We start from the raw sequence: 13,601 nt of genomic DNA, 5'->3' as shown, positions 1-13,601 counted from the left end.
TCATTATCACACAATACATCTTATCGAAACAACAACTCCATTATCATCCAACACATCTTATCGAAACACCAACTCCATTATCACCCAACACATCTTATCGAAACAACAACTCCATTATCACCCAAAACATCTTATCGAAACAACAACTCCATTATCACCTAACACATCTTATCGAAACAACAACTCCATTATCACCCAATACATCTGAGAGTCTTAATGTCAGTACTGAGCTGGATTAATAAGTATTATTATTAATAATGTTATAGGTAGTGCAAACACAGGGACTTGGAACAATTTCCCAACCAGGCTCCACACATACATGTACACGTAATATATATATGGTTTATCTTGTTAAAAATAATGTCTTATTAACAGCCAGGATCATTTAAGGACAGCCAGGTTTTGGAGGTGGAGGAGAGCTGGAGTACCCGGAGAAAAAACAACGACCTATGGTCAGTACCTGGCAACTGCCCCACGTGGGTTTCCAACTCGCAACCCAGAGGTAGAGGGCAAGTGATAAAGTGTTGGGACACCTTAACCAATCAGTCACCGTGGCCCCTGAACTACATATATGGTATGTAATAGACTGTGGATTTGATGTGCAAAGTCCCTGTGAGTACACAATGTTCATATATGATGCATTGAGTTAACAAATGAATAGGGAACATACACTTAAATATCAAACAAGATTTACATATATCAATTTCATCTCCAGCACCTTCTGAGTAAATAACCTGGTCTAAATAATAATTATCTTGATTATATCAAAATATAACATTGGAACACAGAAAATTTGGCATTTTTTTCCTTAAGTATGAAGACATTTTGAATTTCATCACTCTCTAATACCATCGCTTGTTCCTTCTTCGTAGCTGCTTTTTGAAAGCCTCTGTTGAAGACTTCGACATTCTGCCATTGTGGCCGTTAACCAAACCATTCTTGCTAGCACCTGACTGTTTGACATCTAGCATCTTCTCTCTTTGTACTTCAGACCAATCCGGAATTTTGACAAATTTGTTGAGCTGTAAGGCGAGGAAACAGCCGGTGAATGGACCTACCCAGTACACCAACAGGTGCTCCCATTTCTCTGTGCCATCACATCCAAATGTAAGACCAGAGGCCATGGCTGGGTGCATGTACATCCCAGTAAAGTTCACTCCTAAAACAAGCAATTAAAGAAAAATGAAATTCATATAGCGGATATCAGAGACGATCAATGGCAATATGTCGTTTCTATACCAGGCCATGGAAGACTACATACCCAAATACCCTGTATGTAATTTAAATATAAATTCATCTTGAATGCCATATCGTCTTATAGCCTGCACTACAAAGTCAGTGTTCAATTTTTTAACAGTTTGAGGAAAGCCAAATATTCATGGATGGACAGACAATACCATAACATAATACTCGGGTAAAATTATTGCTATACGTCAGCTAAAACAAGACACATTACATGTAGATCTTCATGTATTTTTAGTGTTTAAAATCTAGCAATGCAAATGATATGGTCATATAATCCGTCCTATCTCGCCTGTTCTTTATTTAGATCTGTTGATATCTCTATGGCATCCATCCCCTTAACACTGCACAGCTGTATGTCACCAAAGTCTAGATCATGTGTCACATATACAAACTGTACTAACATGTATACAGGCATTACATAATAATCCATCACACTGCTGTGGGAGGGGATTGGATTGCCATAAAAAACAAGAGGTCTTATGGGCCTGCATTGGTCACCTGGTATTCATTTCTTTGATGATTTTCTGCCATTCAGTTAATGACAAGAAATTATTTTTGTGCTTTACAGGTGAGTTTAAACATGAGTCACAACTCAAAGTAATTTCTTTTCCTAATTTTGTATCATCCTAGGAACTCAACGGCCAATTACTTCGATTCATATAGACCTATTAGTTGATCAGTAGAAGTGTTTTTATTGTTTTATAACAAACCTGACCCCTATAACATTGAATATGAGTTCAGGTCATTTCTTTTCAGGAAATAATTGGGCATCATTACATATACCAACTAAATTTCTTGTTTTTAATAAGTACCTGTTAATTAATTATCAGAATTTGTTGAATGATTTAACATGTTTGACCCCTGTGACCTTGAATATATGGGTCAATCAAGGTACATGTAATTTCTGTTCGCAAACTTTGTTGGGAGGTAATTATCCCAGGAACTAACAAACCAAATATATATCTTATACTTTAAAGTCCAAAACAAGAGGCCCAATGGGCATGTATCACTTACCTGTTATTCACAATTAGGTTTAATGATTCAATTAAAGCCTTTTGGATAGTCAAAAGAAGTTTTAGCAAAGTTAACTTCTGTAACATTGTTGAGAATGGACTAAGGTGATTTTTTTTCCACAAATTGTGCTAGACTACACCTCAGGAAGCAGTTGGTTATAAACATCAGGATTTAAGGTAGTATGGTAAACCAAAAGAAGTAAATTTTTGCTTGGCTTCGTACCAAGCGACTACAACTTCCAAGTTACATAATTCCAACTGTAGGCCTTATAGTCAGAATGTGTGTAAGTACATGCATGTGTATTACAAGTGTTTCAACAAATTTGACCCTGTAACCTTGAATACGGTTTCAAGTCATTTCTTCTACAGACTACTGTTCATTGAGTAGAGGTCATTTTATAAAGTATTTCAATAAATTTGATACTGTGCCCTTGAAGAGTACAGGCCAAGGTCATTTCTTTTTGCAACCTTGTTGGACTTTACCCATGGAACCTAGCTACCAAGCAAAGACCTTGATTCTGGGATTTCTGGTTTTTGAGAAGTTGTTTAAAGAAAAAAGTTCATGCCAGACAGACAATGGGCCAGGTGTGCTAAAAAATTAAGCCTTAAAAATATCTTTTTATGTTTTCATTATTTTAAATCTCTAAATTATATACTCACCTAAATTTACCAAGATGCTGCAATTGATGATCTTGAGCAAACTATCAATGAATGAGACCCTAAACAAAGTCTGTTGTCCCAGCCAGCCATCGAATGTCACGCCCAGCATCTCCACCAGAAAGCCTGTAGCCAGAGTGGTCTTCATATCTGTAAAGCACCTCTCAGTAGAAAGAACTGTGGCAAAGGATTCATGAAAGTCAAGCATGTATAAATATCTTCCAAGACTGAATGATGCAATACCAGCCAGGATCTGTACAAGGATATGCGTTAGCATTGTCCATAGAGAAGTAGTTCCTTGTAAATATCCCATCCAGTATCCAAGTGGCGACCCTTTTCCTTGCGAAAAAACATGTATGGAAATGAAAACTAAAGGCACCATTGCAGCCATGTACCCAGCACCACCGTATGCTTGTCGGATGATAGCATGGCCGAAGGGATAAGCACAGAAGGCCATTGTGGTGAAGAAGTCGAATGCATAGCTACGTAAAGGGGATGGAAGGAGACCGGAGAGCTGATACAGTAGATAGCAGACCATCATGATGAGTATGTAGATGGAAATGGAGGCCAGTATCGGGTGGAAATGTAGGAAGTCAGGGGTAACGTCACCCATGGCAACAGCCCACATATCACGCCAGGTCATCATACCCTGCAAAACACATACAGAAGCCTCACTTTAATTCACTTTTTTATACTTTTTATGCAACATAAGGTATTGTTTTTTATAAAAAAAAAATTCAAATGAAATTTAACTTTTGCTCCTATAACCAATCATTTGTTATATCAGCCACCTTCAACTTTTCATTGCTCTTAATTAGTACATATCAATAAGTCTATTTATCTATTTGCTTTTTAATGGCTTTTTCTACCAACACTATCCTTTTTATTTGTTGTTACGAAAAAACATACAATGTAATATAAGATATCTCTAGCCGAGCGGTATTTTGCAGCTATAATAAGTGCCAGGGTTACACGTACAATGTACTATCAAAGCAATAAAAGTTAAATTTGATATTCATATCCAATGTCAGATGGCTACTGTATGTATAGACACAGGTGACAGATTCTAAATCCACCTGGTGACCATTGGTCAGTTTCTGATTGTATAGGTCCTGTCTCAATTTAATTTGAATTTGATGTTCTATTTAATTCGATCTGTATGTTAATTAGATTGATACTGCAGTTTACACACATTGCTTGATTGGCTCATGGGTAATGGAGTTAGACTTCTGGTATCAGTCGTAGGCTTCCTGGCAATAGTCGTAGGCTCAAATAATAAAAAAAAATTAACAGATATTTTATATATTACCTTTTCAATTTGATGAGATTTTTTTTAAAAATAAAAATAAATATTTAAATATAGTTTTGGTGCATTGATATGTACATGTAATAGTTCAATGGATTCTTAATATTTGTACTCCATTTAAACTCGGTGAACTCATTCATGCAAACACGTACCACATCAAAATCTGAGGTTTTAACCCAAAATACTGATAACACATGTACATGTTCACACAAATTTTTTTTTTTTAAATTGAGTACGATAACCATATATGATCCAAGTGTGACTGGAATAGCATTGGTACGTGTATAAAGTCTGTGAATATGAGCTAATTAATATAAACATACAGAATTAGTTATGAACTTAATTGAATTGATGTGATGTGTAAAATATATACTTGCACATTCTGAGAGAAACAAAAATTACAGGTACATTATACATATCTATATCATATTTATTGATTATAATTACTAAACATGGTTTAACAGGGTATCAGTGATGTGAATAATAAAATCCTCACAATCAGTCTGTCTAAATGATTAACTATATACATGTATATAGCCACTTTTACCAAAACAGACTAAATCCTTACCTGTAATTAGTACCTATTGTTCTCGGCCTCTATACCTGTGCCCAATGTTAAAAAGGATATGTGGACTGAATGGGAAGACACCGAAATTGCTAAAGTATTGCTGTACATTAAAAACATCTGTTACACATAATTGTGTTACGTATAATTTTCAAGGATTTGTGTAGTATTGACCGTGTCTGCATGTACACAAGAGTTATATATAAATTTTATTTTGAAATCAATAGTTCATATTATATTTTCATTAGTTTCCTTTGTGTATATAATAGTAAGAAAAAGCCCTATCCATTTAAGATGTATTTAGCATTGTATAATTAGCCCAGGAGGCCATACATTAACAGATAAACTTCAACTAATGCAATTTAATTTTACCATCTGTTCACCACCTAAGATGTTTCCTAATTAATTATAATTGGCCCTCGGCGAATTAATTATCGGCAGAGAGGGGATCGGTTTCACAACATTACGATATTTATTGTTGTTTATACCCACTATATTTGTGTATCTGTTCCATGTTCTATGTCTATATGTGATCGTATGTAATTTACCTGTGTCTTGATAAAGGGGCAGAATGCCTGGAAAATTTGACAATTTACTTGTCTGTACTGTCGTTATTACTACTTGACAATTACTGTACATATATTTATATATCGTTCAAAGAAGAAAATTAATACAAGAGGCCCAATGGGCCTGTATCGCTCACCTAGCTGGCTCTACAGGAAATTTGCAATTGATTGAGGTCATTTCTACAGATACTATGCTGATAACAACTTTATTCAAATATCAGAGTAAAGCTAGGTTTATTCATGTCAATATATTTTCTAGTCCTTCATTCCAACATACTATTGGCCTAAGATCGGGTCTTGGTGACTCTTGGTTCTAAGCATGCTACAGAAAGGCCCAATATCATGTGCCTGGGCCTCTTGGTTATTGAGAAGAAGTCGTTTGAAGATTTTAGCCTATTTGACCCATGTGACCTTGAATGAAGGTCAAGGTCATTTATTTTAACAAACTTGGTAGCCCTTCACCCCAGCATGCTATAGGCCAAATATCAAGTCCCTGGGCCTCTTGGTTATTGAGAAGATGTCGTTTGAAGATTATAGCCTTTTTGACCCATGTGACCTTGAATGAAGGTCAATGTCATTTATTTGAACAAACTTTGTAGCCCTTCACCCCAGCATGCTACATGCCCAATATCAAGTCACTGGGCCTCTTGGTTATTGAGAAGAAGTTGTTTTAATGAAAAAGTTGACGCCGGACGGACGGACGCCGCACCACGGCATAAGCTCACTTGCCCTTCGGGCAGGTGAGCTAATAAACAGTAAATTTCCGGATATCACTGGATCCTTGCAAAAGTATACAATGTCTGCTGGATACGAATTACTTGAAATGTTTATATATGGGGCAAAGAAGTAATTCCAGCAGTGTGGACAATGGAAATTGTCACATTTTCGAGGCAATCCGCCCCTTTATCAAGACACAAAGAATAGAAATACAATCACATGATATTGTGAGGTTCTTATTTTCATTTATTTGGATTTTTCTGTTTCCTATTTTTAAGGTGAGTAAAAAGTAAGAGGTTAATTGTAGATGGTCAGTTTAGTGGGAATATGGAAGTGGCCTCTAATTGACCTTGACAACTGTCGAGATCAGAGATAAGGTTTTAAGTAGTAATTGATAGAGTTAAAACCAGTGGAGGTTGTTTAGAGTCATGGTGTAATTATTAGGTCTTAAGTATGTTAGATGTGAATAGTTGTCAGTCCCTTCTGGGGATGATATATTGTACCTTGGTGGTCATTCTCAGAGGCTGGTGTATATATGTTATCAGAGGCTGGGTTAGGTCCATATGGGTGGTTTATAAATAGACATGTGGTCAGTCTCCAGGTATGCGATCATCCAGGGAACTGCATTGAAATAGATTCTCAGCTCTGGTATAAATAGGTACAATATAACTATGTATGTGGTCATTGGGTGGACTGCCTTAAAATAGCTTCCCATGCTGTGGTATAAATAGGTATAAGGTTATGATCTGTTTATAGTTGGTTCCTAGAGGTTGTATATATAGAACTTGACCATGATGTCATTCTTTTATTAGACTGTTTTGGTGTTTAAGTTTAGCATCTATTGTGTAGGTAGTGGGGTTAAGTAAGTGATGTCACTGGTCAAGAATAGTTTGCTGGCCATATATAAAGGACTGTTAACTTTAGAGTAGGGGCTGCTTGTTGAGATTGAGTTGTTAGAAGAGTTTTCAGAGTGAGTCTTTGGAATATGTTAGTTTTAGAGAGTTTTTAGGGTTAGTGTTTGGAGTTGGTCTTATTAACAGAGAGACTTTGTATTTTATTATCTTAGTTTAGATAGGGAGTATAGAAATGTGTAGAGTAGTTTGAGTTGTAGTTTAGTAAAGTCATAAGGAACAGTAAGAAACTTGTATTCTTCAAGTTGGTTACTTCTAAAAAGAATTGGAGTGGATTTTATTGGATACTGCTGGAATTGATCTGACTTTAGTCATTTCTTATTTACTTTGTGAATTATTTGTGAATTTATATGTTCTACCCCTGGAGTATATATTGGATTGGAATTAGATATATCTTGATTGGCAAGTACTTTGAATGAAAGTCATATCTTAATAAAACTGAAGGAATTTTACATACCTGTGTATGTTTTGTTTTGAATTTCATCGATTAACGTAACGATGTGGTGTCAGAAGAAATAAACGGTTAGCAGAAACGCAACAATATATAAACAGTACTAGAAAATACAATAAGATACGTACAGTAAGAGTAGTATTTTTGTAGCAGTTGTCATGAAAAAACAACCATGAACCCTTCGGCTGGCATGGGCTGAAGGCAGAGCTCAAGGCTAGCGTGACATATGTACAGAATCATGTTACATGTACAAATGTATATATATTGCTTGAACGGTGATAAATCTACAATTTCATGAGTACTTTTCAACTGTATTGCTAAAAACAATGAGTTTCCATAATGTTAAATTTGACAATTTCAAGAAATTTTGTGAACGAGTCCCGTCAAAATGTATGAGGACTCAGGTCTCGACACACGCATGCAGATTTATTGATAACTGCATGATAAGGAAACAGCATTTGCTGGAATTTAATTTTTGAACATTGTTTTTAACAACCATTTTTCTTTTGTGCATATTCTCATTAAACCTGGATCCTAGCTGTCAATATTTATTTAACAAATCCTCAATTTTGAACCAGTAATTATTTCAATATAATATTTACATGACATTAATGTGTACATTAAGCTGACATTGTGAAAAAATCAATTTTAATAAACAACAGATTTCTGGTACAACATTTTTCTAATGTACATCATTCAAACATGTACACATAAGGAGAATATAGGGGCCACGGTGGCCGAGTGGTTAAGGTGTCCCGACACTTTATCACTAGCCCTCCACCTCTGTACACATGAGGAGAATATACAATATGTCAGATGTTACTCGGATAAACAAGTAAGATATTTACCATGGTTGGATGAAGATATATGTCCTTTGTAAATCCTTTCAACTCATTCTGCTTACATCAACAGGATCAATTCTGAAATATAGATCAATTTACACAATATAAATATTCATATGTAACATCATCGGTATTACATAATTATAATTTTTTAATTTTCTGATGTAAATTGAAGGGACATCACAGTAAAAACATTTTTTTTATTGATTGTTGGAACTGACGCTCCAAGCCCTTCAACAGCAGCTGATTCATATTACTTGGAAAGCCATTTATATGCCTTATCATATGCATGTACATGTATATGACGCAAGAAATTTACATATCCAGACTGCATGTTGATCAACTGTGGTTATTAATCTACATCTTCATAATCATATTTCGGCAAAATCCAATTGTTATTGTCCACAAGGTAAATAAATAAAAAATATAATACAAAAAAAAAGAGATTTACCATGATGTCACTTTAGGTACAGATCCTGCCAGCACAAAATGCTACTACATGTATACACTTACACACATATCAGGCCACTACACAATATATTACATTACCACTACACAATGTATATGTACCTATATATATATCTGTCCTTGGCACTTAAAATGTACCTTAAGGTTATATTTATATTGGCAATGCAAAAGTTATAAAACATCAAGCATATAATACATCCTGCACAGTCGCCTCCAGCTCAAAAGCTAACTTGTTCAATTTCTAAACAAATACATTTTAAAAGTGTCAGAAAATATTATTGTAATGCTTATTAAACTTCAAATTCCACCCTGCAAGTACATGATCATTTGGTAGGACTGTATTGATCTGTTTATATAAATTTATGATCATTTGGTAGGATATTAGTCTGTTTACAGTCAAACCTGTCTATAAAGACCACCTAAGGGGAGATAGAAAACGTTCACTATAGACAGGTGGTCTTTATTGACAGGTCAAGATTTCCATACCAACCAGTTAACATGTTACTGCCCTAAATAACTTGTCATTGAACAGGACATTCAGTAGACCAGTCAGTTTTAACATTTTCAGATGTCAAATCAATGCATACACTTTTTTATATTTTTTTTAATGTAAATCTTAAGGGTTAAATCTTTATTAAAAAGACTTTTTCCAATATAGACCAAGAATAGAACGTAATTTTGTGGAGTCCAAGACAAAACGTAACTCAAAATGGTCTTATATATACCTAGTAAAAAGTGTCAACTGCAGATGTAGTTATATTCATGATCATTTACATGTAGTAGAACATTAATCTGTTTATAGTCAAAGGTCTGGTACCCCCCCCGTGTCAACAGTAGTTATATTCATAATCATTTGGTAGAACACCAGTCTGTTTTAAACCACTAGAGAGCCATGATCAAACCACTATAGCTAGAACCATGATCAAACCACTATAGCTAGAACCATGATCAAACCACTATAGCTAGAACCATGATCAAACCACTATAGCTAGAGCCATGATCAAACCACTATAGCTAGAACCATGATCAAACCACTATAGCTAGAACCATGATCAAACCACTATAGCTAGAACCATGATCAAACCACTATAGCTAGAACCAGAGGACATAACAATGATCCCTAATACATTGAAGTGACAGACAGTCTATATACAGTAGATATAGCTACATTCATTACAAATACTAACAAAAGGCCCAATAGACCTGCATGGTTCACCTGGAAATCTCAATGATCATGGCAATCAAAACACTATACATATCTAAAACTTTTAGTTGTCTAGTTATAAAGATGATTCAAGCAAATTCAGTTGAAAAGCTGAAAGCGATTACAGTTCTCTTCATAAAAGCCTTCTGCAGACCTTTGATCAAAATTCCTTTATCTATACAAAAGAAAGAATATGCCATATAAAACGGCAAGAGGAATCAACAATTTACCTCTAATTCCGTTTTGGGGCTCCTGGGTGAGAAGCACATGTCCAACTGACAAGACTGACATGGTGAGAAAATATAGCAAAAGTGTTATATTTAAATTTCTTATGTTAAATATACAGCGATAATATTATGACTGCTGTAGTAGGATAGTGTAATTAACATTCTAAGAAATATAATTATATTTAGATTCAAATGAATGTGGTATTTCCTACATGTGAAATTGTGACAAAGATCTAACAATAGTGTTTCCTGAAAACTTGTAGTCATGACAATAGTATAAGTAACAATTAAAGTGCATGATTGCTATATAGTATTCCTCTCCATCCGTCCGTCCGTCCGTCTGTCCACTCAGTTTTCCGCACTTTTTTCAGCCATGCTCCAAGGTATAATGGTGAAAGTTGGTATGCAACTCATATAAAGTATGAGTAGCAACAGATCAAATCTAGTTTCAGGGTTTTTTGGTCAAGGTCAGGTTACTATTTTTAGCAGATGCCAGTAGGGGAAATGTATTGCTTTAGCAATATCCAGCATGTGTGTTGTTGTTAAATTAAGTATTCAACACATTTGACCCCTATAACCTTGAAAGTAAGGTCAAGGTCATTCATTTGAACAAACTTTTAATCTGTTTTCCAAACAATCTTAAGTTATTGGCCTGGAGAATCATTTACTCTGGGCAGGCCTTTTGGTTATTGGGAAGAAGTCATTTAAAGATTTTAACACAGTTGACCCCATGTGACCTTGAATGTAGATCAAGGTCATTCATTTGGGGGAAAATTTGGTTTGACCCATACAATATTATTGAAAGTAAGTCAAGGACATTTGAATTAATTCATCCCATTATGAGACTGGCCCGGACCCTATATTAATAGGGCAAGACTTTCAGTGGGATAAAACTTTTCTACCATGGCTGGCTACGATAGTACATGCATGGGTAAAGACCATATTTCCAGAAGATTGAGCTAACAATTAACCCAGAATGGTTCAATGGTGTCCTAGAAAGACTGTCATTATTCTACCCACTGAGCCCCAATTTAAAACATACCAGATAGCTAGGGCACATTCGAGTAATATTAGCCTTCAGCTAGGGTTGTTTGTGGCGAACAAATTAAAGGAGTAAATGTGTTGGTCTGCAAACCTCTAGTCTGACTTGGATAGATATATTTATATTCATGTATGTGACACATGCAATGTGTACTCAGTTAAGAACAACAAAGAAAGTCTACGATGATACCAAACAAAATGCAAAGTCAAACATGGCAGAATGAAGGCGTGAAAAAAAGGCCCATTGATAATTGCGATAAAGGCTACCGTCCTACAAGGAGCTACAAGTTACCATCCCAAGGTAAGGTGGAGCTACAAGTTACCTTCCTATATTGGTAAGGTGGAGCTACAAGTTACCTTCCTATATTGGTTAGGTGGAGCTACAAGTTACCTTCCTATATTGGTGAGGTGGAGCTACAAGTTACCATCCTATATTGGTGAGGTGGAGCTACAAGTTACCATCCTATATTGGTTAGGTGGAGCTACAAGTTACCATCCTATATTGGTGAGGTGGAGCTACAAGTTACCATCCTATATTGGTGAGGTGGGGCTACAAGTTACCATCCTATATTGGTAAGGTGGAGCTATATGTTACCATCCTATGGTATGGTGAAGACCTTTATGATGCTGAATGGCCTTTTAACACACCAAGGAATCAAGACAGTGAAGTCATTCCCAGTGTATATATGATTATATACTTTGGGCTTGTATATTGATTATTTTACAGCCTGTTCATTGGTCTGTTATATTTTTAGTTATATATAATTAAGCTTCTGGACCTCCTTGATTTTTATCTGCAAGGATCTACATGTGTATACATGAATGAAGCTCCTTTAAATTCCTTTTATTAGAATGATAATTGTAATCATGTCTATACGTACATTTCGATTTCTTATGATGTAGTACGTGCTACTAAATTTATTTTAACCTTCCAAAATGATGGTTGAAAATTACTATCTGCAATTACTTTTTTATCTGGTTATCCCAGGTGCTGTACATAGGACATCTGTTTGATCCCTAGCTGCAATTAAAATATAATTGTAGTCTTGCCGAAAGACCTGTATGAACTTACCTGAGTAATATTGATAACCTATTGGCTGAAGTACAGGGCCATGTCACTATCGTAATGTTTTGTAAACATTTGATATGCAGGCTGTGATGGCTGTTTACCCTATGACATGGCTCTAGATCTGTGGTCAAAATGAATTAGAGACGACAAGATTTAATTCCTACTATTCTACCCAAACCCCTACTTTAGTGAGAGCCATACAAGTGTAGCTTATATCAGGTACATGTAGTTTATCAGGTACATGTAGTTTATCAGGTACATGTAGTTTATCAGGTACATGTAGTTTATCAGGTACATGTAGTTTATCAGGTACATGTAGTCTCCTGTTAACTATATACTAATTGTCTTAGTCCAGAGATATGTTATAACTATAACTTTAAAAAGACAGCATATGCAGATCTAGCATCTACTAGCATATCAAGTTAAAATACATTCTGCTATATAGCGTAGATGCCTGTATGGCTACATGCCGGTGAAAAATGAAATTAAAAGACGACCTGTATCTCCCCCACAGAGGTTCTAATCCGAGGTACAGGTACTTGGGGTAAGAAATTATATATTGTATATATACATGCACTATATAGCCTCGTATTATATATATATATATATATAGTAATAGGAGCTAGGCTATATAGTATATATACAATATATAATTTCTTACCCCGTGTTCGGAGTACCTGTGTAGAGGCTATATATAGTATATATATATATACAATATATAATTTCTTACCCCAAGTACCTGTGACTCGAGGGTCAGATTCCCAGATCACTGTAGGCATATATATAACTGACAATGATCTGTGAATCGGACTCTGATGTTGAATATTTCATTCTGTGTCATAGTCTGAGCACAGGGGTATGTCTAGTCTTATATTAAAAATAGCCAGAAATACCTATATATATTGACAATATATAGGTATTTCTGGCTATTTTTCAATATAAGACTAGACATGCCCCTGTGGTCTGAGCGTGTCAAGCCCCTGTACTGTACATGTACTGTATGTGGAGAGGGTTGTTCCACATTCAGTTGTACATCTGTCACGTGAAGCCTCTTATCTCTCAGCGAAAGTCTTTTCATTCGTTTAAACATCAATTACTTAGTTCTGACATGTATGGTTATGCAATAAAGGTAATAAAGTAACTTTAACAAAAGTAATGGTCCATACCCCTTTCTCCATCACGTCCCCTTTCCTAACCCTGGCCTTTCCAGCTCTCCTAGTGATAAGTCTACTACAGTAGATAAGGCATTTCCAAATGCCAAAATAAAAGAAAAAACAGAAAGGAGGTCAGTCCGGCCAAAACTTTTGTTATTTTATGTC

General features: G+C 35.4%; 1 protein-coding gene across 1 annotated transcript; it reads right to left on the bottom strand.

Annotated features, from left to right (window-relative positions):
- Positions 1–438: 438 nt before the first annotated feature.
- On the bottom strand, positions 439–13,508 carry LOC117343720 (aquaporin-11-like). The gene is made up of 4 exons (XM_033906191.1): positions 13,449–13,508; positions 8,280–8,351; positions 2,919–3,564; positions 439–1,159 (listed from the first exon to the last, which is right to left on the bottom strand). Exons 2-4 carry the CDS (start codon positions 8,280–8,282, stop codon positions 843–845), a joined length of 966 nt encoding a protein of 321 aa, XP_033762082.1. The 5' UTR covers positions 8,283–8,351; positions 13,449–13,508; the 3' UTR covers positions 439–842.
- Positions 13,509–13,601: the final 93 nt, after the last annotated feature.

Source organism: Pecten maximus, chromosome 15 (genome assembly GCF_902652985.1).
Source record: "Pecten maximus chromosome 15, xPecMax1.1, whole genome shotgun sequence".
NCBI classification, from domain to species: Eukaryota; Metazoa; Mollusca; class Bivalvia; order Pectinida; family Pectinidae; genus Pecten; species Pecten maximus.
The sequence above is the reverse complement of the archived record's forward strand: the minus strand, read 5'-3'. Positions and strand labels throughout refer to the sequence as shown.

Coding starts and splice junctions, on each gene's coding strand:
- LOC117343720 (XM_033906191.1), bottom strand. Junction 1,160..2,918: donor CAGCATCTTGGTAAATTTAG/GTGAGTATATAA, acceptor TGCTTGTTTTAG/GAGTGAACTTTACTGGGATG.